The 22,833-nt window shown below is 39.7% G+C and overlaps 1 protein-coding gene across 1 annotated transcript in view; it reads left to right on the forward strand.

Moving 5' to 3' along the window:
- Positions 1–900: 900 nt before the first annotated feature.
- The window catches only part of LOC132827823 (AP-3 complex subunit sigma-1), a 92,492-nt gene continuing 70,559 nt past the window's right edge, over positions 901–22,833 (forward strand). The window contains exon 1 of the mRNA XM_060844564.1: positions 901–1,102. Coding sequence (XP_060700547.1) covers positions 1,034–1,102 — 69 coding nt within the window. The 5' untranslated portion in view covers positions 901–1,033. The remainder of the gene's footprint in view (positions 1,103–22,833) is intronic.

A 22,833-nucleotide genomic window follows, 5' to 3' on the forward strand; every position in this document is an offset into this window, starting at 1 on the left:
TCCATCAATGTTTTACCTGCACATCCACTAATATCATTTATTGTATCCGTTGCTCCCGATGTGGTCTCTTCTACATTGGGGAGACTGGGCGCCTCCTAGCAGAGCGCTTTAGGGAACATCTCCAGGACACCCGCACCAATCAATCACACCGACCCGTGGCCCAACATTTCAACTCCCCCTCCCACTCTGCCGAGGACATGGAGGTCCTGGGCCTCCTTCACCACCGCTCCCTCACCACCCAACGCCTGGAGGAAGAACGCCTCATCTTCCACCTCGGAACACTTCAATCCCAGGGCATCAATGTGGACTTCAACAGTTTCCTCATTTTCCCTTGCCCCGCCTCACACTAGTTCCAAACTTCCAGCTCAGCACTGTCCCCACGACTTATCCTACCTGTCTATCTTCTTTTCCACCTATCCACTCCACCCTCACCCTGCCCCCGACCTATCAGCTTCATCCCCTCCCCCACTCACCTATTGTACTCTATGCTACTTTCTCCCCACCCCCACCCTCCTCTAGCTTATCTCTCCACACTTCTGGCTCTCTGCCTTTATTCCTGATGAAGGGCTTTTGCCCGAAACGTCGATTTCGCTGCTCCTTGGATCCTGCCTGAACTGTGTGCTCTTCCAGCACCACTGATCCAGAATCTAATAAACCAGAAGTCTAGCGCCCATCATTGCAAAAATAAATCGCGTGAAAAGCTTTATTTGTTACCTTAAGCCAATACTAAAACGTCTTGAATTTATTAAAAAAAACTTCCCATTCAGAAACTAAATCGGGTGTCCCTAAAGTTACCCCCGAAAACCATTCATTAGGCGTTTCGAAAAAGCGCAACGACTTTCTGCTGCCTTTCCTGAACGGTGGCGGTTGCCGTCACCATGTAAGGGCTGGCAGATGGGGGAGTTTCCTGTGACGGACACTTCGTTTCGGATTCGATCCCACCCACCTCTGTCCGTACGTTCATGTTTCGGAGAAATTCCGCTTCGATTCCCACTGTCAGTAGGTGTTTCGGGAAGAGGGCAATCCAGTCGACATGATTAAAGCCATCCTGATATTTAACAACCACGGCAAGCCGCGACTCTCCAAGTTCTATGAGCGCTATGTGAGTATGAGGGAGAGAGGGCCGACATCGCAGCGACCGTTAAACTGTCAACTTCCGCGTGCGATCCGTTGGGAGAGTGACCCCCCCCCAAACCGGGCACGCGCCCCAGGCCACATTTCAAAGTAGCGCTCGCGCTAGGAGCAGACTGGCGTTATCACAGGGAAGTGGTCTGCTCAGAGGGAGTTTCTGTATAAGGCAATCAGCGATACAGTTCGTCCTCTGGGGCTCGCACAGTTTATTTTCAATTCCAGGATTGCCTCTTCATACCTGTGAAGTTAGTGTACAGATTCCACCAGACTTCATTTCAATGCGCTGTACCGAATATTCCAAAGTAGAGGAATGTTTCGAAATGTTTCCTAAATGCTGTTCTTCAGGTTATCCTTCCTGATGTAAGTACCTGTAATTGCCACATTGCAGCTTTCAGGTACGTCTTAGCAGACACCAGCTGCACGAAACACTTTAACGTACGAGTTCAAGAAAAACAAACATGTAAAGTTCAGTGAGGAAGAATAATACCAAAGCAACATGTGTTAGTTAAAGGGCCGAAGTAGCTTTGAGTTTACCGAAGGCATTAGATTCCGAACTACATATTGGAAAAGTAGTATCCATTTAAATCCAATAGTGGCTACCCTGTGATGGTCGCTTTCCATTTAGAAGAGGAGCGACCGAGGGATAGGGCTCTGATATAATGGTGCATCAGTAGTTAATGTTGAGTTTGTGATCGTCGGAGAGTTGGAACGTGATAGGCATTACATTGGTGGATATAGAATTCTAGTATTCCCACCAAAAAAAACTAATGAGACTTTTTTTGCATTTTTGTAGTACAAAAGTGCTTTGCAGCCAATAAAATGTAGACTGTAACACAAACAAGAAGTGCTGGAGGTTGGCATCATCTGTAGAGAAAATCAGTTAACTTTCCAGTCAGAACCGATTATAGTATCTGTTGCACTGAAGGACACTTAGCAGCCACTTTGTACATAGCAAGTTCCCACAAATAGTCATGCAATAATTCTGAAATTATGTTTTTGAATCTGTTGATATTGGCCAGGACACACAAGATCACTCCCTTGCTACTCTTCAAAAAAAATGTCATGGAATTTTTTTAAATATACCAGCTTAGAAAGCAGATCATTCTCAGTTTAACATTACCTCTTGATAGGTGTGTTAACTTATACTTTTATCCTTTACCTTTGGAGAAGGAGTTTAATTAGGAGCAGGAGTAAGCCATTTAGCCCCTTGTTAGAACAGAGCTGATAATCTACCTCAATATCTATCTCTTTTTTTAAATACACTATCCACATATCCATTGATGTAATTAGTTTTGAAAAATCAACCAAATCTCTGTCTTGACTATATACAATTACTGAGTTTCCAAAGCCCACTAGGGTGGAGAACACCAAAGATTTGTCACTCTTGAATCAAGAAATTCTTCCTCATCTTAATGCTTTTCACTTATCTTTAGACTCTGTGCCTTGGTTTAAATCTGCAGGGCAGGGGAGACATCTGTAGGGAGAGGCTGAACAGGCTGGGGCTGTTTTCCCTGGAGCGTCAGAGGCTGAGGGTGACCTTACAGAGGTTTACAAAATTATGAGGGGCATGGATAGGAGAAGTAGACAAAGTCTTTTCCCTGGGGTCGGGGAGTCCAGAACTAGAGGGCATAGATTTAGAGTGAGAAGGGAAAGATATAAAAAAGACCTAAGGGGCAACTTTTTCGTGCAGAGGATGGTATGTGTATGGAATGAGCTGCCAGAGGATGTGGTGGAGGCTACTACAGTTGCAACATTTAAGATGTATTTGGATGGGTATATGAATAGAAAGCGTTTGAAGGGATATGGGCCTGGTGTTGGCAGGTGGGACTAGATTGGGTTGGGACATCTGGTTGGCATGGACGGGTTGGACCGAAGGGTCTGTTTCCATGCTGTACATCTCTATGACTTTATGCCTTTAAGAATTTTGCAAGATTCTATTAGATTTCCTCACATTCTTTAAAACTCTAGAGAATACAGGCCCAATGTCTTTGAGTCATAGAGTTGTACAGCATGGAAACAGACCCTTCAATCCAACTCATCCATGCTGACTAGATATCCCAAATTAATCTATCCCAATTTGACAGCATTTGGCCCATATCTGTCTCAACCCTTCCTATTCATATACCCATGTCAATGACATTTAAATGTTGTAATTGTACAACTTCCACCACTTCTTCTGGCAACTTATTCCATACATGCGCCACCCTCTGCATGAAAAAGTTACCCCTTGGGTCCCTTTTAAATCTTTCCCCTCTCATATTAAACCTATGCCTTCTAGTTTTGGACTCCATTATCATGAAGAAAAGACCTTGGCTATTCACTCTATTCATGCCCCTTATGATTTTATAAACCCCTATAAGGTCACCCCTCAGCCTCCGACACTCTAGGGAAAATAGATCCAGCCTATTCAACCTCTCCCTGTAGCTCAAACCCTTCAACTTTGGCAACATCCTTGTAAATCTTTTCTGAACCCTTTCAAGTTTCACAACAACATTCCTATAGCATGAAGACAGGAATTGCATGCCTAAAAGTGGCCTAATCAATATCCTGTACAGCTGCAACATGACTTCCCAACTCTCAAACTCAATGTACTGATCCATAAAGGCAAGCATGCCAAATGCTGCCTTTGCTATCCTATCTACCCATGACTCTACTTTTAAGGAACTATGAACCTGCAGTCCAAGGTCTCTTTGTTTAGCAACACTCCCAAGGACCTTACTATTAAATGTTTAAGTCCTGCCCTGATTTGCTTTTTCAAAATACAATCACAAAATTCTTCAGATGCAGCAGATCTGGTATAAAATAAAGTACTTAAGGATTTCAGTAGATTGAGTAGCTCTTGTGGGGAAAGAATTGATGTTTCCAGTTCAATGTGACTCATTGAAAATTTCCTCTTTATGTCTGTACAGGCTAATCTCTTGCAGTTAATGCTAATCTACCATTTGCTTTCTTAATTGAAGACTGTATCTGCTCATCAGTTTTCAGTTACTTATGAAGAAGGACACCTAGGCCTGTATGGACACCAAAACTTCAGTTTCTCACCATTTAAGAAATATGATGCACCACCTTCCTGCTGAAATGGATAACCTTGGATTTATCCACATTATATTCTGTCAGTCATGTTCTTATCCATTCATTCTGCTAGCCCAAATCCCTTTTGAAACACCCTTGCATCATTCTCACAACACATTCTCACCCAGTTTTGCATTGTCCACACTTGGACCCAACAAATAAGTCATTGATGTAGATTTTGAACAGCTTGAGTCCAATTGTTGATCCTTGCAGTATCCCTGTACTCAGAACCTGCCATCCTGAGAATGACCTATTTATTCCTACTGTTTCTTTCTGTTACGCAATTCTCAATCCATGCCAGCATGAACCTGGAACCTTATGATGTAGAGGGATAGTGTTACCAATTTAGCACAGCTGAGACAATTTAGATAGGATAATGTGTATTTTGAGTGGTTCTTTGCAATTGTTTTTGGTACTAACTCGTCTGCAGCAATAGCATCAATGTAATTTAGGTAAAAGGCATAAAAAGTTGTATCACAGTTCAGGTCTTGTACACCCAGTGTAATCAGATGTTTAAAATTCAATTTAAAGTTAATTTTTTTCTTGTTAATTATTAAGTTATATCTATTTATCAGTTCAAAATTGCTGTTTAATTTACTTGTTTCCACCGAAAGTTAAATTAATAGTCTTCAATATTAAATGTTTAAACTTGTCGGCACTCAATTTTTTTTTGTCTACACAAGTCATTTCTGTTGACCATGTAAATTTTGACTTTTCGTTTCCTCAAAGTGTTGATTACATTCTTTAATTTTTCACATTTTTGGATATAAATACATAGTGATTGAGAATTATTGTGTAGTTTAATTTTAGAGTATTATGGAAATTACATTTCAAATTTTCAGTTTGAAGTTGATACTGAAAAGTGATAGACAGTCAACAGAACAATATGAATTACTGGAGCACGGTAGCTTTAATAACTCACTGATATGATGTACTATTTTCCCACTACAAACATTTCAAATTTCATAATTTTTCATGCGATTCAATATGCTGCTTCTGACTATTAAAATTATCTAATTGCAATTATGAAGTCACAGAATGAGGCTACCTCTGGATGTAGTATTCCATCTCATACCCAAGTTTAGTTCAGGTGAGTTCTGGAAATTTCTTTTGCAACCTATAAGTTTTCACCCATTCATTCAATATATTCCTGTGGATTCAAGATTAGAGTGGTGCTAGAAAATCACAGCAGGCTAGGAAGCATCTGAGGAGCAGGAAAATTGACGTTTCAGGCAAAAGCCCTTTTTCAGAAAAGGCTTTTTGCCCGAAATGTCAATTTTCCTGCTCCTCAGATGCTGCCTGACCTGCTGAGCTTTTCCAGTACCATTGTTATCGCCGGCATCTGCAGACCACTTCCGCCTATATATTTGTGAATTAACAATCGCGAAATAAACATTGGCAATTATTTCCAAATTATGCTGTACAGCTTGCTTCAATCTGGAGAGAGAACTTATTTGCATTGACACACACTAACAGTATCAATTTCTGTGGCTTAATCCATATTTTAGCTTTAGCCTAACCAGGGAAACCTTTGATATGCTTTCCTGTCTGTTGTCATTAAAGTGTTTATTTGGTTTCTGTGTTCATAGAAAATGTCTTTTTTTAAGTACTGGGATTTTTCAGCTTGTGAAACAGTACTGCACAAAATAAAATGGTTTTCAAAAGTGTTACAGTTGAATATATATGTATTCTCACGTGATCAGTTATTTTTGTATCTATTCAATTGAATAGCTGTTTAAGTTCTTTCTCAGTTGAAAAAAGCAGTAATTCTAACTTTGTCTGAAACATCAATTATTTAAGAATTGGTTTACACTATAATAAATAGTTGAATTCTCTTAAAATGTCTGCACTTGCATTCATTGTTCAGATTGCAAAATATTATTTCATTTTGTTTCAACAATTCAATGCAATTTGTTTATACTGGACTATAATAAGAGAGATTTCAGAGCCACTAGGATCTGTTCGATTTGTATACATTGATGTTCTGACCATAGTGCTAGAAATGGTATTTTAAAAATGCAAAGAATAATATACATTTGCATATTGAGCAATACCAGTAAACTTAGAGATCTTCATTAGGACTTAATTACCATACCTATATAAATACTTGCGTGCACACCTGAATAAATGTTGCATTTTCTGAAGTGCCTGCCAATGGAATAAGACTTTAAAGCTAAAGACCTATTCAATGGATGTTAAATATCGTTTTAAGTAATTGCTTGTAAGCTTTTCTTTTGTGTGTTAACGGGTCCTGAGCTTTGCTCGTGAAGTCAGCATTTGTTGTCCATCCCTAGTTACTCTGGAGGTGATGGTAAGCCATCTTGAACTACTGCTGCTCATGTGGTGTTTATACATCTACAGTTTCGGGATTTTGAGCCAATGATAAAAGAACTGCAATCTACTTCTAAATCAGGCTCTAAGTGACTTGTAGGCAAATTTGTAGATGATGGTATTCACATATATTTCCTGCACTTGGGGAGAATCTAGGTTTTGGATGTTGTGTCAAAAAACCTTGGCAAGTTGTGCACCTTTTAGATGAAATGAACCACAGTTATCACATGTTGGTAAAAATGAAATTTTCAAGTGTTTGATGGAGAGTCAGTCATTTGGACCACTTTGTCAGAGATAATAAACCTTTCTTTTACTTTAAATGCACCTAGGCATATGTCAAAAATTGCATAATATTCCTGACTTTGTGCGTCGTAGATTGTTGGCTTGTTTTTGACTTGCTTTGTAGCTGCATTATTAATGGAGCTAGTCCAGTCAAATTTCTGTTTAGTGATGACTCTCCTGTTGTTTCAGTGGTCCAGTAATAGAAATTCCATTGAATGACAAAAGGATGTGATTCAACTTTCTACTCTGAAATGTTTAATTACCTGACCTTTTTCATAGAACAAGTGGAATGCACGCTTCCAGCCCAACCTTGGCTGTTTCCCAGGTCCTATTACATGTGGCACAGACTGTACAGAGTTGTGAGTGGAGCCAAACCTCTCAATTATCAATAAGTACTCTTGATTTTGATCTTTGGTAGGGGGAAGTTATTTCTGAAGCATCTGAAGATAGTTGGATGGATATATTGGTAAGAAATTCAAGTAGTAGGATCTCAACTGAAGCAGCCACAACTATTTTCCTGTTGTGTTAGCTACCACTCCAGAGAGGCTCATTCCCTGTGATTCATATTGCTTTCAATTTTACCACAGTTCTTTGTCACATCTGAGTCTACCTTGTTTCATTCTCTTTGCCATGTTTACAGCAGACACTTTTGACTCTTGAACTCATCCATAATCTTTATTTGCGCTATGAGTTGTAATGTGGCTTGGAGCAGTGTAGTCCTGTTAGAATATAAATCCTAGCATTGGTGAATATATAAGTGCTGCTTGATAACACACTCAATAGCTTTCATCACTTTGATTTAAAATGATGACAAGGTAATTGGCTGGATTGGATTTTTCCTGCTTTTAGTGGACAAGACACGCAGAGGCAATTTTTCACTTTATCATATTGATGTTCTGGCTGTACTTGTTTAGCTTGGCTAGAGGCACATCTCATTTTGGAGCATAAATTTTAAGCATATAGCCAAAATGTTGTCAGGGATTATAGACATTACTGTATCCAACACAGTATTTTCCACGTATCACCTGGTGGGAATCAAATTGGCTGACGTCTGTTGACTATAATGCTGGACATTTTAGCATGTGGCTGTGGTGGATCATCTACTTGGCCTTCCTAATTGTAGATGGTTGCAAATGCTTCGGGTTTTTATTTACATTACCTTGAAGGATTTTCAAATTGTTTGAGAGTGGGAATGCTCATGACGTTTTAAGTGTTCGTCACCATTCACAACTATCAGTGTCCAGAATGCAGAACTTGATGATTTGTTGATTGTGGGATTTTGTACCTGTGTGTAGCATGCTGCTTCAGCTTTTGTCCTCATGCATGTAGTGAAATGCCTGTACAGGAGTAGTATAAACTTAGTTCTCGTATGTTAACTTGACTTCTCTTTCCCTACTTTGCTCACTTTATATTATGTTGGCCTTGACTTTGACTTATTACTGTTACTTCTCAGTTAATCCCTTTTTCAAAAAATACACTTTCTAACGTTGTGAACCAAACAGCCACTTCCCTGTCTTGTCACTGCTCGATTTTCTAGGACTCGATGAATGACAAATGTTGAGAACAAACATTGGAAAAGCTGACATGATCTCATCTTCAAACCGTCACAGATACGCATGCTCTTTAAAAAAAAGCACATGATCAATTTCAGTACAGTTTTCTTTAAGAAACAGTGTAGTCCTGCCTTGACAGTTGAGGTGCTCTCCATCATACAGTATGCCAGAATTAACACGCTAAATTGGTCAGATTCACAACGATCTCACAGCTCAAAACTGGATACTCAAAGTCATAGAGATGTACAGTGCGGAAACAGACCATTCAGTCCAACTTGTCCATGCCGACCAGATATCCCAACCCAATCTAGTCCCACCTGCCTGCACCAGGCCTATATCCGTCCAAACCTTCCCTATTCATATACCCACCCAGATGCCATTTGAACGTTGCAATTATACTAGCCTCCACCACTTCCTTTGGCAGCTCATTCCATACACGTACTACCTTCTGCATGAAAAAGTTGTCCCTTAGGTCTCTTTTATATCTTTCTCCTCTCATCCTAGCTTATGCTCTCTAGTTCTGGATTTCCCAACCCCAGGGAGAAGACTTTGTCTATTTATCCTATCCGTGCCCCTCGTGATTTTACAAATCTCTATAAGGTCGCCCCTCAGCCTCCGACGCTTCAGGGAAAACATCCATGGCCTATTCAACCTCTCCCTATAGCTCAAATCCTCCAACGCTGGCAACATCCTTGTAAATCCTTACTGAACCCTTTCAATTTTCACAACATCTTTCCGATAGGAAGGAGACCAGAATTGCACACGATATTTTAACAGTGGCCTAACCAATGTCCTGTACAGCCGCAACATGACCTCCCAACTCCTGTACTCAATATTCTGACCAATAAAGGAAAGCATACCAAGTGCCACCTTCACTATTCTGCGACTCCACTTTCAAGGAGCTATGAACCTGCACTCCAAGGTCTCTTTGTTCAACAGCACTCTCCAGGACCTTACCATGAATTGTGTAAGTCCTATTAAAATTTGCTTTCCCAAAATGCAACACCTCATATTTATCTAACTTAAACTCCATCTGCCCGCTGGCCCATCTGATCAAGATCCCATTGTAATCTGAGGTAACCTTCTTCACTATCCACTACACCTCCAGTTTTGGTGTCATCTGCAAACTTACTAACTGTACCTCTTATGCTCACATCCAAAACATTTATGTAAATGATGAAAAATAGAGGACCCAGCACCAATTCTGGTGGCACTCCACTGGTCACAAGCCTCCAGTCTGAAAAACAACCCCTCACCACCCTGTGTCTTCTACCTTTTGAGCCAGTTCTGTATCCAAATGGCTAGTTCTCCCTGTATTCCAATTTACCTTTATACAGATTACATGTAGAAATGTTGAGGAATCAAAGCAATATATTAGAAGACAATTCTGCTGAAATGTGCAGTCATTTGATCTGGCATATTCATCACTCTTGTATAATTCTGAAACCTGAAAAGCCCAGTTTTTTTATGCCCAATGGTACTCTCTCCAAAACAATTGTGCTTCTGTAAAATTTGGAATTATGAGTGATTGAATATGCCAGACCATATGACTGCACATTACAGCAGAATTGTCTTCTATTATATTGCTTTGATTCCTCAAACACTTCGAGTATCCAGTTTTGAGCTGTTACATGGGTGTTGATTCTGGCGCACCATGTGATGGAGGGCATCTTCACTGTCAAGGCAGGACTGTACTATATGTTAAAGAAAATTGTGCTGAAATTGCTCATGTCCTTTTTAAGGACAGGTGTATCCGATGGTTTGAAGATGAGATCATGTCAGCTTTTCCCGTGTTTGTTCTCAACATCTGCCATTCATTGAATCCTGAAGGGCAGCTGCAGCTTCAGGGGGCTGCTGGTCGAAGATACAGAAAACCGAGCAGTGACAAGTCAGGGAAGTGGTTCACAATGTTAGAAAGTGTACTTTTGGAAGAAGGGGTTAACTGAGAAGCAACAGAAATAAGTGAAAGGCAAGGCAACAAAGTATAAGTGAGCAATGGAGGGAAAGGGAAGTAAAGTTAACACAAGAGAGGTAAGTTTTTATGCTGCTCCTATACAGGTTTTTTTTGAGAAAAAAGGAGTGACTAAGGAATTTAAAGGAAGACATGATAGTAGAGCTCACACCAATGATATGTTCCTTCTCTACTTGTAGCAAATCATGGAAGCTTCAGTTGTCCCTGGTGACTACATGTACAGGTAGTGTGTCTAGCTGTAAAGGCTGAACGAACATAATATGTATTGGTAGCAATGGCATAGGTAGAAAAAGGGATGTGGCTCTGCAAGCAGAGTTTAGGGAGCTAGGAAATTGAGTTATTTTTTAACTCATTGTGGTATCTCTGGGTTGCTTCTGGTGCCACATGCTAGTGAGGATAGAAATAGGAGATTAATTCAGGTAAATGCATGGCTAGAGAGATGGTACAGGAGGGAAAGCTTAAAATTTCTGGGACATTGGGACATGGTGAGCACTGTACAAGGTGGACCAGTTGCACATGTGCTGGATTGGGACCGGCATCCTTTTCAGGATGTTTACTAGTGCTGTTAGGGAGGGTTTAGACTAACTTGGCAATGGGTTGGGAATCTGAGAGAAGTTCACTATGGGGCAATGCATGACCACAATAGAAGAGACCGCAAGTGATTTAGAAAGGCATAAAACTTGTAGGATAGTTAAAGCACAGGGGAGTTTGACCAGATTGAATGATGTATTTATTTTAATGTGTTAAGTCTGATGCACAAATCAAAACAGGGAGTATGATGTCATTGCTGTCACTGAGGCATGATTAAGAGTAGGGCAAGATTGACAGCTGAATAGTTAGGATATAAAATATTCAGAGCTGAAAATGTGTTGCTGGAAAAGCGCAGCAGGTCTGATCTCCAGCATCTGCAGTCCTCACTTTCTCCTATAAAATATTCAGGCAAGACGGGGAAGGTAGGAAACGAAAAAGGCGTGGTAATGTTGATTGGGAAATCAATTAGAGAAGTAAGGAGGGATGACATTTTAAAAGGCTTCTCAAATGATGCCATGTTACAAAACTTAGACATGAAAAGGAGCAATCAAACTGCTGGAAATATTCTATAGGTTCCCAAAAAGAGGTGATATGTAGGCAAATTTTAATAAATTGTAAAAAGTAACGATAGTGGTAATTTTAACTTCTGCAGCATTTACTGAGGTGAAAAGTTTGAGGGTGTGGAATTCTTAAAATGTGCCCAGGAGAGTTTTTTTTTAAGTCAGTACGTACAAGGCCCCTTGAAAGATGGGTGGTCCTGGATTTACTTTTAGACAAGTGGTTGAAGTATTAGTGGGGTGCATTTTGCAGACAGTGATCATAAATCCGTTATATTTGAGATTGATTTCAGGCCTATCCTTATTCTTATCAAAAACAAAATTTTAAACTGGGGGAAGACTGATTTTAATACGATTAGGTATGATTTGACCAGTGTGGACTGGGAGTAGATATTCTTTGGTAATTCTGTGTCAGAGCAATGAGACACATTCAAGAAGAAAATGGGGAAGTACAGGACTAACATGTTCCAATAAAGATAAAGTGTGGGACCAACAAATCCAGGAAACCCTGGATGTCATGGGATATCTATCCGTCTGTCTGTCTGTCTGTCTGTCTATCTGTCAGTCAGTTTCACCTGTCTTACCTCAAAATAGTGGAATCCCTAGAGTATAGAATGTGCATGGGGGAATTTAAAGGAAATTAGGAGAGCAAAAAGGAACATGAAAGAATAAGGAAAAGTAAAATAAAGGAAAATCCTACATTAAGGATAAAAAGATAACTAGGACACATAAAGGACCATAGTGGTAATTTGTATGTGGAGCTGAAAGATATCAGCAGGATTCTAAATAAATACTTTGTGTCGGTGTTCACCAGTAAGAGGGGTGTAATGGGTATAGAAATCAGAGAGGAGGACAGGTGATATAATTAAAGAGATTAACATTGATAGAGAGGACATTCTGAATGGTCTGGTGGGTTTATAAGTAGATAAGTTTCCAGGGCTGGATGAAATGTATTCCAGGTTATTGAGAAAGGCAAGGGAGGAAATAACCTGGCAATAATTTTCACTTCCTGTCTAGCTACAGGACAGTTGCCGGAGGACCGGAGAACAGCTAATATGGTACTGTTATTCAAGAAAGGAGGGAGAGATAAGCCAGGAAACAATAGTCCAGTCAGTCTAATGTTAGTAGAGGGGTAGAATTAATCTGCATTTTGGAGATTAATTAAAGAGCAGTCAGTTTGTTCTTAAAGGAAGGTCATGTCTGATCAACTTGATTGAATTTTTCAAAGCAGTAACCAGATACATAAATGGGGGCAATAGCCTACTTGAATGTCAGTGAGAATTTTTATAAGGTCCTGCATGGGAGACTGATAAAGATAAAAGCCTAGGGGTTCCAAGGAAATTAGGCTAATTCGATCCAGAATTGGCTGAATGATGCGAAGCAGAAGGTACTAGTTGCGGACTGTTTTTGTGGCAGGAAGTCTTTGTCCAGTGGAGCAATCTGTTTTAGGGCCTTTGTTGTTTCTGGTGTATATAATCCATTTAGACTTGAATCTAGGATGGTTGATCAGTAAGTTCACAATGAAATGAAAACTGCTGGGGTGGTCAGTAGTGAGGGAATGTTGTTAAATTATAGGAAAATAAAATAAGCTGGTTAGATGCACTGATCAGTGGCAAATGGAATTCAATCCAGACATGCGTGAAGTGATACATTTGGATAAGATAAACAAGACAAGAGAATATGTAATGAATGGTGCAACCCTGGGAAGCATGGAGGATCAGAGGGACATTAGTGTGCAAATCCACTGATCCCTTAAGGTAGCAGAATGGGTAGATAAAGTGATTAAGGTGGCATATGGGATACTTGCCTTTATTAGCTGTGGCATGGGGTTGAAGAGCAAGATGCTATACTAGAACTGAATAAAATATTGTTTAGGCCACAGCTAGAGTATTGTGCAGTTCTGGAATTTGCATTAAAGGAGGGATCACATTGCCCTAGAAAGGATATTGTGGAGATTTACCAGAATATTGCCTTGGGTGAAGAGCTTTTGTTACAAAGAAAATTTGGATGGACTGGGATTGTTTTCTTTGGAGCAGAGAAGACTAAGCAGGGAAGAACGTAATTGAGATGTATAAAATTATGAGAGGCATAGATAGGGTAGACAGGAAAGAACTTTTTGTTTAGATTGGATTCCTTAGTGTGGAAACAAGCCATTCAGCCCAACAAGTCCACACTGACCTTGCGAAGAGCAACCCACACAGACCCATCTCTCTTTGACTAATGCACCTAACACCGTGGGCAATTTACCTTCGTCAATCCACCTGACCTGCACATCAACTGCAGCACCCGGAGGAAACCCATGCCGACATGGGGAGAATGTGCAAACTTCACACAGACAGTCGCCCAAGGCTGGAGTCAAACCCTGGCGCTGTGAATCTGCAGTGCTAAGTTTGGTGGCGAGATCAATGACCAGGGGTGTAGACTTGAGATAAGGGCAACAGATTAAGAGGAATGAGAGGAAATACCTTTTCACTCAGAGGGTGGTGGAACTGGAACTCCCTCCCTGTAAGACAGAAACCTTCATGATATTTTTTTTTAGTTATGCACTGCGATTTCAAGGCATACATTTCTAATGGCCAAATGTTAGAAAGTGGAATTAAAATAATTGTTTTCTTTGTTTTGAAGGGTGCAGTCTCAGTTGTCTGAAGGGCATTTTTTGTGCTGTAGATCTCTGCGACTCTGAATAAGGACAGTTAATTTTCTTCCCTAAAGAGCAGGAGTGAACCACAAGGTTTGGTAAAACTGTGGTTTAATGGTCTTGGTACTAAGCCCAGCGTTTTATTCCAGATTTATTGAATTAGCTGAATTTGAATTTCTCAACTGTGGTGCTCAAGTTTGAACTTTTCCAGCACTCTGAAATACGTACCAATCCAGTAACATAACCATGCTACCATACCTTGCTGGTAAAGAATTATAGCTACAGTTGACAGTATAAAGTAAGACAATTAGTTGTGTGAAACTCTTTTGAGACATTCTAACATTTTAAGGAATTCTTGAGGCAAGGATACAATTACACATATAAATACATTTATTTTGAAAGAAGATGTTGCTTTTGAAGCGATATTTCAACAATGCTCTGGGTCATTCAAATTGAACTCTGTAATAGAAATGGAGAGTAATGTTTACTGTGATTGGCTACAGATGGATTCATTGTAATAATAGTGGTGGAAAGAATGTTTGGTGAATTAAAGGCCTAATGCAAGGACCCTATTGCACAACATTGAAGTACTGGCTTTTGTCTCTTTTTAGTTTCTGCTTATGAATCTAGTAAATAATCCCAGTGACGCATTTGTGTAATAAAAACTCTTGGTGCTTTCTGTTTTGAATTTATATTCCTGTCATTAAATATAATTGACAGTTGTTTTAATAAGTAATAAAATGTTAGTATTTTAACCAAATAAGTAGATTACTGAGCCATACCTTGCTGTTTGTAGATTATACAGCACAACTTGCACAGAGTAACCTTAACTTGACACTACAACTGTATAATGCATGTTTACACTCCATGCAGTAAATTTCTTTGTATGGAAACTCTGGCTGAAATTTACTCTAGTAATGACAGTGAAACTTGGTGTTTGCTGTCATCATTCTCTGAAATTGACAGCATGTTGCAGAGTCTGCACATGCAGGATTAAACACGGGAATCCAATGTTTCTATCAATGATTCAGTGCTCACTGGATGTGCTGTTGAATGTCAAGATGTCTACAGACTACAATCAAGTAGAAATCACTGAACTAATGAAAGTATACCTTTTCAAATTTAATTAAGTTTTATCATGTTTTTGTTAAAAACATGAACTGTTAGCTTTCGTAAAGTGAGGTCTAACGGTCTCTAGTATACATTCTAGTGTAGTCCACTAAGAGCCCTGGACTACACAAAAATAAATTTTAAAATATGGACTTAAATTTCTCCATGATTAAACTTTTTAAAAATTAACTTTATTGTATTTTTAGTTTCAATATTAATCATTTATGTTGTCTGTTAATATTTGTCCATTCTGGAATGCTATATCTGAAATCCCTTCAACAAAATTGGCTGGTTGCTGTGTTTGATAGCATCATAGTTGGCAATCCTATGACTTGATGCCAGATTAAAACTGACAGGATGTGAGCAACTTTTTCAGGTTGATGGCGAGTGACATAGATTTGCCACTGATCACAATTCTGGCCTTCAATCTTGAGCAATTTAGGGTGTATTCTGCCCACTTAAATTTATCAGATATAACCGAATAGTAGCAAAAGAGATCAATTGGCCTCTGGTGATTTTTAGCTCAATAATTTTAAAGTGATCTATTGCAATCTTTCAGTTGTAATATCTCCTGTGACTCAATGTTACATTTTGTTTGATACTGCTGTTATGAGGCACCTTCAAACATTAAAAATGCTGTATAAATGCAAGTTGCTGTTTTCCATGTTTATCTCCTTCCTTTAAAAGTCGAATCCCCACTGCCTAATGAATCCATGTGCCAAAACATTCAGTGCTTAGAGAATTTTTTTAACATCAAGGGAATGATGGCAGGGATTGTGTTGAGTGTGCTGTGGACAGTATTGTGATAAACATATGGGTTTCTAAATATGTGTCATTGATGTTGTGATGTTCCCACCAATTAATCTCCTGAAAGTTACTTTCTCTTTTCTTTACATTGTTCTTCCTCCCTTCAGAGGCGTGGCTGAGATTAGGTATGTGATGTTTGTGTAAACATTTGGAAGTAGAATGAGGCTTTAGGTGTAACTCTTAGGTAGGCTCAGGAATTTGTTTTGACAGATTTACTTTGTAAATTGTGTTTTCATGGCTGAGTTATGGAATGGGCAATTTCACTATGTAACTTGCTGGAAGTGTAGCTAAGGGTGGCAGTGGGGCATTTGGGATCTTTGGAAATTACAGGCCCAGTGGGATAGAACAACTGATTTTAGGGTTGGGAGTGAAACGTTATGCCAAAATCAAATTAGTGACATATTGACAAAAAGAAATGAAAATTGGTGTGAGAGTGAGGAAAAGATAAAAAAAGTAAGGAAAAATAGTTGTCACTTTAAAAATCTCTTTGCTATTTTTGCATGCAGTAAATAGTACTCAATGCTTTAAGCTGTTATCTTTCTGAACCAGGAAGATAAATCTCTTTATAAAACTTGATGTAGTATTAATTAAATAGCAATTGTCTCGAATTGGTGTTTATAGTTCATAGAACAAGTTTAATGAGAATTAATGTAATAATTCAGTAAGTTGCTTAAAATTGCATCCCAACTCGGGGAGGGAAGTGCTGGCTGATTTGCACAATAATAATAGATTTGGCACTCTAAATTATCATGCATCAGAAGAGGTCTGTGACACAAAAATGTGTGTTTGCCATTTAGTCATCAACAGGCTTTTCTTACTGCATTGGAATGAAAACAAACTGGTAAATACATTGTTTTTATAAAGAAATCTAGCAACTGGAAATCTGAAACAAAAGGAACACACTGTTAGAAATATAGTAGACCAATCAGCACCTTTGGAAAGGCACTATTTCATCTATGGATCCAATGCAGGTGTCTGCAAAAGTAATAGAAATGAAAGGACCAATTAGTCCATCTAGCCTGCCCCATGTACAACACACACTTTCCTGGCATTACAACGATGTAATTTACTGAGTCAAGGAAAACAAGTCATTTAGGATTGTGCTTGTCAGGAAAATGGGGCAAAGCAATTCTCAGTGTGGGTGAGATGACATCAAACAAATGTAGTTCATTTGAGCAGCCCAGTAAATATAAATGATCAAAGTATTGTCATAGGGTTGTACAGGACAAAAACAGATTCTTTGGTTCAACTTGACTAGATATCCTAAATGAATCTAGTTTCATTTGTCAGCATTTGGCCCATGTCCCTTCAAACCCTATTCATATACTCATCCAGATGTCTTTTAAATGTTGTAATTGTTCCAGCCACCACCACTTCCTCTGGCAGCTTATTCCATACATGAACCACTGTCTGAAAATGTTTCCTTGAAGGTCCCTTTTAAATCTTTCTCCTCTCACTTTAAAGCTATGCCCTCTAGTTATGGATTCCCCTAGCGTGGGGAAAAGGTCACCCATCCATGCCATTCATATTTTTATAATCCTTTATAAGGTCATGCCTCAGCCTCTTATGCTCTAGGTAAAACAGTTCCAGCCTATTCAGCCTCTCCCTATAGCACAAGCCCTCCAACCCCAGTAACATCCTTGTAAATCTTTCCTGCACCCTTTCAGGTTTAACAACATATTTCATGTAACAGGGAAACCAGAATTGCACAGAGTGGCTTAACCAATGTCATTTAAGTGTGTACAAGAAAATTTTCTGATTCAATATGTGGATGTACCTACCAGAGAGGGTGCAAAGCTTGACCTGCTCTTGGGAAACAAGACAGGGCAGCTGACTGAGGTGTCAGTGGGGGAACACTTTGGGGTCAGCAACCATAATTCTATTAGTTTTAAAATAGTGTTGAAAAAGGATAGACCAGATCTAAAAGTTGAAGTTCTAAATTGGAGGAAGGTTAATTTTGATGGCATTAGGCAAGAACTTTCAAAAGCTGATTGGGGGTAGATGTTCACAGGTAAAGAGACGGCTGGAAAATGGGAAGCCTTCAGAAATGAGATAATGAGAGTCCAGAAACAGTATATTCCTGTCAGGGTGAAAGGAAAGGCGAGTAGGTATATTGAATGCTGGATGACTAAAGAAATTGAGGGTTTGGTTAAGAAAAAGGAGGAAGCATATGTCAGGTATAGAGAAGATAGATCAAATGAATCCGTAGAATATAAAGGCAGTGGAGGTATACTTAAGAGGGAAATCAGGAAGGCAAAGAGGGGACATGAGATAGCTTTGGCAAATAGAATTAAGGAGAATCCAAAGGGTTTTTACAAGTACATTAAGGACAAAAAGGTAACTAGGGCAAGAATAGAGCACATCAAAGATCAGCAAGGTGGCCTTTCTGTGGAGCCGCAGGAAATGAGCGAGATACTAAATGAGTATTTTTGCATCAGTGTTTACTGTGGAAAAGGACATAGAAGATATAGAATGTAGGGAAATAGATGATGACATCTTGAAAAATATCCATATTACAGAGGAGGAAGTGCTGGATGTCTTGAAATGCATAAAAGTGGAAAAATTTCCAGGATCTGATCTGGTGTATCCTGAAACTCTGTGGGAAGCTAGGGCAGTGATTGCTGGGCCCCTTCCTGAGATATTTGTATCTTCGATAGTCACAGGTGAGGTGCTGTAAGACTGGAGGTTGGCTAACATGGTGCCACTGTTTACGAGGGATGATAAGGACAGGCCAGGGAACTACAGACCAGTGAGGCTGATGTTGGTGGTGGGCAATTTGTTGGAGGAAATCCTTAGGGACAGGATGTACATGTATTTGGAAAAGCAAGGACTGATTCGGGGTCGTCAACATGGCTTCTTGCATGGAAAATCATGTCTCTCAAATTTGACTGATTTTATTTGAAGAAGTAACAAAGAGGATTGATGAGGGCAGAGTGGTAGACGTGATCTATATGGACTTCAGTAAGGCGTCCGACAAGGTTCCCCATGGAAGACTGATTAGCAAGGTCAAATCTCATGGAATACAAGGAGAGCTAGCCATTTGGATACAGAACTGGCTCAAAGGTAGAAGACAGAAGTTGGTGGTGGAGGGTTGTTTTTCAGAGTGGAGGCCTGTGACCAGTGGAGATGCACAAGGATTGGTGTTGGGCCCACTACTTTTAGTAATTTATATACATGATTTGGATGTGAGCATAAGAGGTACAGTTTATAAGTTTGCAGATGCCGCCAAAATTGGAGGTGCAGTGGATGGCGAGGAAGGTTAACTCAGATTACAAGATCTTGGTCAGGTGGGCTGAGAGATGACAGGTGGAGCTTAATTTAGATAAATGTGAGGTGCTGCATTTTGGGAAAGCAAATCTTAGCAGCACCTATACACTTAATGGTAAGTCCTGGGGAGGGTTGCTAAACAAAGATACCTTGGAGTGCACGCTCATAGCTCCTTGAAAGTGGAGTCGCAGGTAGACAGGATAGTGAAGAAGGTGTTAGGTATACTTTCCTTAATTGGTCACAGTATTGAGTACAGATGTTGGGAGGTCATGTTGCAGCTGTACAGGACATCGGTTAGGCCACCTTTGGAATATTGCATGCAAATCTGGTCTCCTTTCTATCGGAAAGATGTTGTGAAACTTGAAAGGGTTCAGAAAAGATTTACAAGGATGTTGCCATGGTTGGAGAATTATAGCTATAGGGAGAAGTTGAATGGGCTGGGGCTGTTTTCCTTGGAGCATCGGAGGCTGAGGGGTGACTTCTAGAGATTTACAAAATTATGAGGAGCATGGATAGGATAAATAGGCAAAGTCTTTTCCCTGGAGTGGGGAAGTCCAGAACTGGAGGGCATAAGTTTTTAGGATGAAAGGGGAAAGATATAAAAGAGACCTGAGGGGCAACATTTTCACACAGAGAGTGGTACATGTATGGAATGAGCTGCCAAAGGAAGTGGTGGAGGCTGGTACAATTGCAACATTTAAGAGTCATTTGGATGGGTATGTGAATAGGAAGGGTTTACAGGGATATGGGCTGGGTGCTGGCACGTGGGACCATATTGGTTTGGAATAACTGGTCAGCATGGACAAATTGGACCAAAACATCTGTTTTTGTGCTATGACTCTGTGACTCTCTGATACGCCAACTCCTCAGTGCATTGATAGAAGATAGTCCCTACTACACTATCCTGTCTACCTGTGACTTCGACTTCATGGGACTATGAACTTGTGCCCCAAAGTCACTTTGTTTGACAGCACTCCCAGGATACCACTGTTAAGTGTATAAGTCCTGCCTTGATTTGGCTTACCAAAATGGAACACCTCATGTTTATTTAAATTAAACTCCATCTGTGACTCATTGGTCCATCTGATCGAGGTCCTGTTGTACTGTGATATAACCTCCTTCAGTGTCTACTACACCACCTAATTTGGTGTCATCTGCAAACTTACTAATCATTCCTCCTATATTCATATCCAAATCATTTATATAAATGACAGAAAGCAATGGATTCAGCACCGACCCTTGCGGCACACTGGTGTCAGAGACCTCTAGTCGGAAAAACAACTCTCCATCATCCTCTGTGATTACAGAGCATTATTTCTATGAAACTAAGCTGGTAAAATGGAATGTACCTGTGCTGCAGGTCGTAACTAACACATTTACGGGTTTAAAATAGCAAAACACCAGGTTATAGTCCAACAGGTTTATTTGGAAGCGCTCGCTTTCGGAGTGCCGCTCCTTCATCAGGTGATTGTGGAGGATAAGACCAAACAAAGTTCCTCCTTTTCTTATGCCTGATCTTGTATTTTTCTCAACTTTTTCTTCTATTTCTTCCTAAGCCAGGGATGGCATATCTTTGATATGGAATCCACTTATAGCTGTCTTCACACTAATTCCATTATAGTGCTGACTGCTCAACTTCATGTCTTGGTCCTAACAGGTATATGTCCTCAGTACTGTCCTTTCCCCTTTAAAGTTGTAGCTTTTACACATCCCCTTTTTCAAAACAAAGCCCTCTTGACTTTGATTGAAAACCCATCTCCAAATTGCCTTTTCTGTCAAAATATTGTTGCTCTTAGAGTCATAGAGATGTACAGCATGGAAACAGATCTTGCAGTCCAACTTGTCCATGCCGACTAGATATTCTAAATAAATCTAGTTCCATTTGCCACCACTTGGCTCATATCCCTCTGAACCCTTCATATTCACATACCCATCCAGATGTCTTTTGAATGTTGTAGTTGTACCAGCCTCCACCACTTCCTCTGGCAACTCATTTCATACACGCACCACTCTCTGCATGAAAAAGTTGCCCCTTATGTCCCTTTTATATCTTTCCCCTCTCACTTTAAACCTGTGTCCTTTAGTTCTGGACTCCCTCATCCCAGGGAAAAGACCTTATCCATTCATACTATCTGTGCTCTTCATGATTTTATAAACCTCTATAAGGTTACCCCTCTGCCTCTTACGTTTTAGGGAAAACAGCTCCAGCCTATTCAGCGTCTCCCTATAGTTCAAACCCTGCAACCCTGAAAACTGTCATTTAAATCCTTTCTGAACCCTTTCAAGTTTCACAACATCCTTCCTATTGTTCATTCTTCCAACTCCTCAAATGCATGCCCACCTTTCAAGAATTTCATGTTTGGATCCTCTAATCAGGTTTAAACTCCTGTGTCAGTAAAGTTTTGAAAATTTAAAATCTTAACAAGATTGCAGATTATATCTTTGCTATTCTGCAGCCTTTGGTAAGGTTCACTACACAGTTTTCTTCCGAAGTATCTCTTCTGGTGTCTGACAGGATGAGGTGGGCCAGTCATTTAAGGCTGGTGGGAAGATATATTTCTTCATGCTAAGGTTTGTAAATTCTTTAAATTCTCCACCACAAAGGGTATTGCTACATAATAGTTGAATATGTCTAAAGCTTGCAGAGAGACATTTTTAGTCTTTCAAGTAATCAAGTGATATCGTAAATTCGGTGAAAAGAATTGAAAATCCAATATGAATGTGTTGAATAGTGAGTAGACTCAATTGGCCACATAGTCAACTCTTAGCACTTCTTGTGGTGTTGTGACTATTTTCCATTCTTACCTATTAAGCCAGATAATCAGTGGTAATGTCTTAAATTTGATGTTGTTGATTGTGTTGTATGAGTGTCATTGCCACAGACCATCATGTTTTATGAGGCTTCCCGTATTTTTGCTCACCAACAGGTAGCTTTGCTGCCACCATCTTTCTCAGTAGGGATCTAAAAGATATGCTTGGTCTGGTATGGTCGGGGAAAGCCACTGGCCTTAAACAGGATAACTTATTGCATATTAGCAACTAAGTACAAATTAAATCAATATGATTGACATTGTTATAGAGAGAAGATATAGGTCTTACTTCTTCAAGATCTTAAGCAGTTCCCTCATCAAATCCATATGGCCCCTATAATGGGTTATGGTTGAAGCATTCCTCAGCGTTAATCTTTCAGTTCTTACATCCTATGCAAGATGTACTTGTTTCCCTCAAAGATCTGTTCTTGGCTCCCTCCAATTTCTTTGATTCCATGCTGTCTCTTAACAATGTCTTCTGAAAATGCGGTATTAGTTTCCATGAATGCGGTATTAGGAGATTTTCCTCTGCTCTATCTCCATCCTGCTTTTCTTTCCACTATTATTAAATTATGAGACTGCTTATCCAATGTCCAGTGCTCAATGGGCAGAAATTTTATTATCCAATTAGGTATTCAGGAAACTGAAACTGTCGATTTTGGTTTCTAGAGTCTGTTCTTTAGCCATCCCTCTTCCTCATCATCTGAAATGTTGGCACTGCATTGGCTAGCGTCATAAAGCTCTACAGCACAGAAAAAGGCCCTTCAGCCTA

This window comes from Hemiscyllium ocellatum, chromosome 2, assembly GCF_020745735.1.
Source record: "Hemiscyllium ocellatum isolate sHemOce1 chromosome 2, sHemOce1.pat.X.cur, whole genome shotgun sequence".
Taxonomy (NCBI): domain Eukaryota; kingdom Metazoa; phylum Chordata; class Chondrichthyes; order Orectolobiformes; family Hemiscylliidae; genus Hemiscyllium; species Hemiscyllium ocellatum.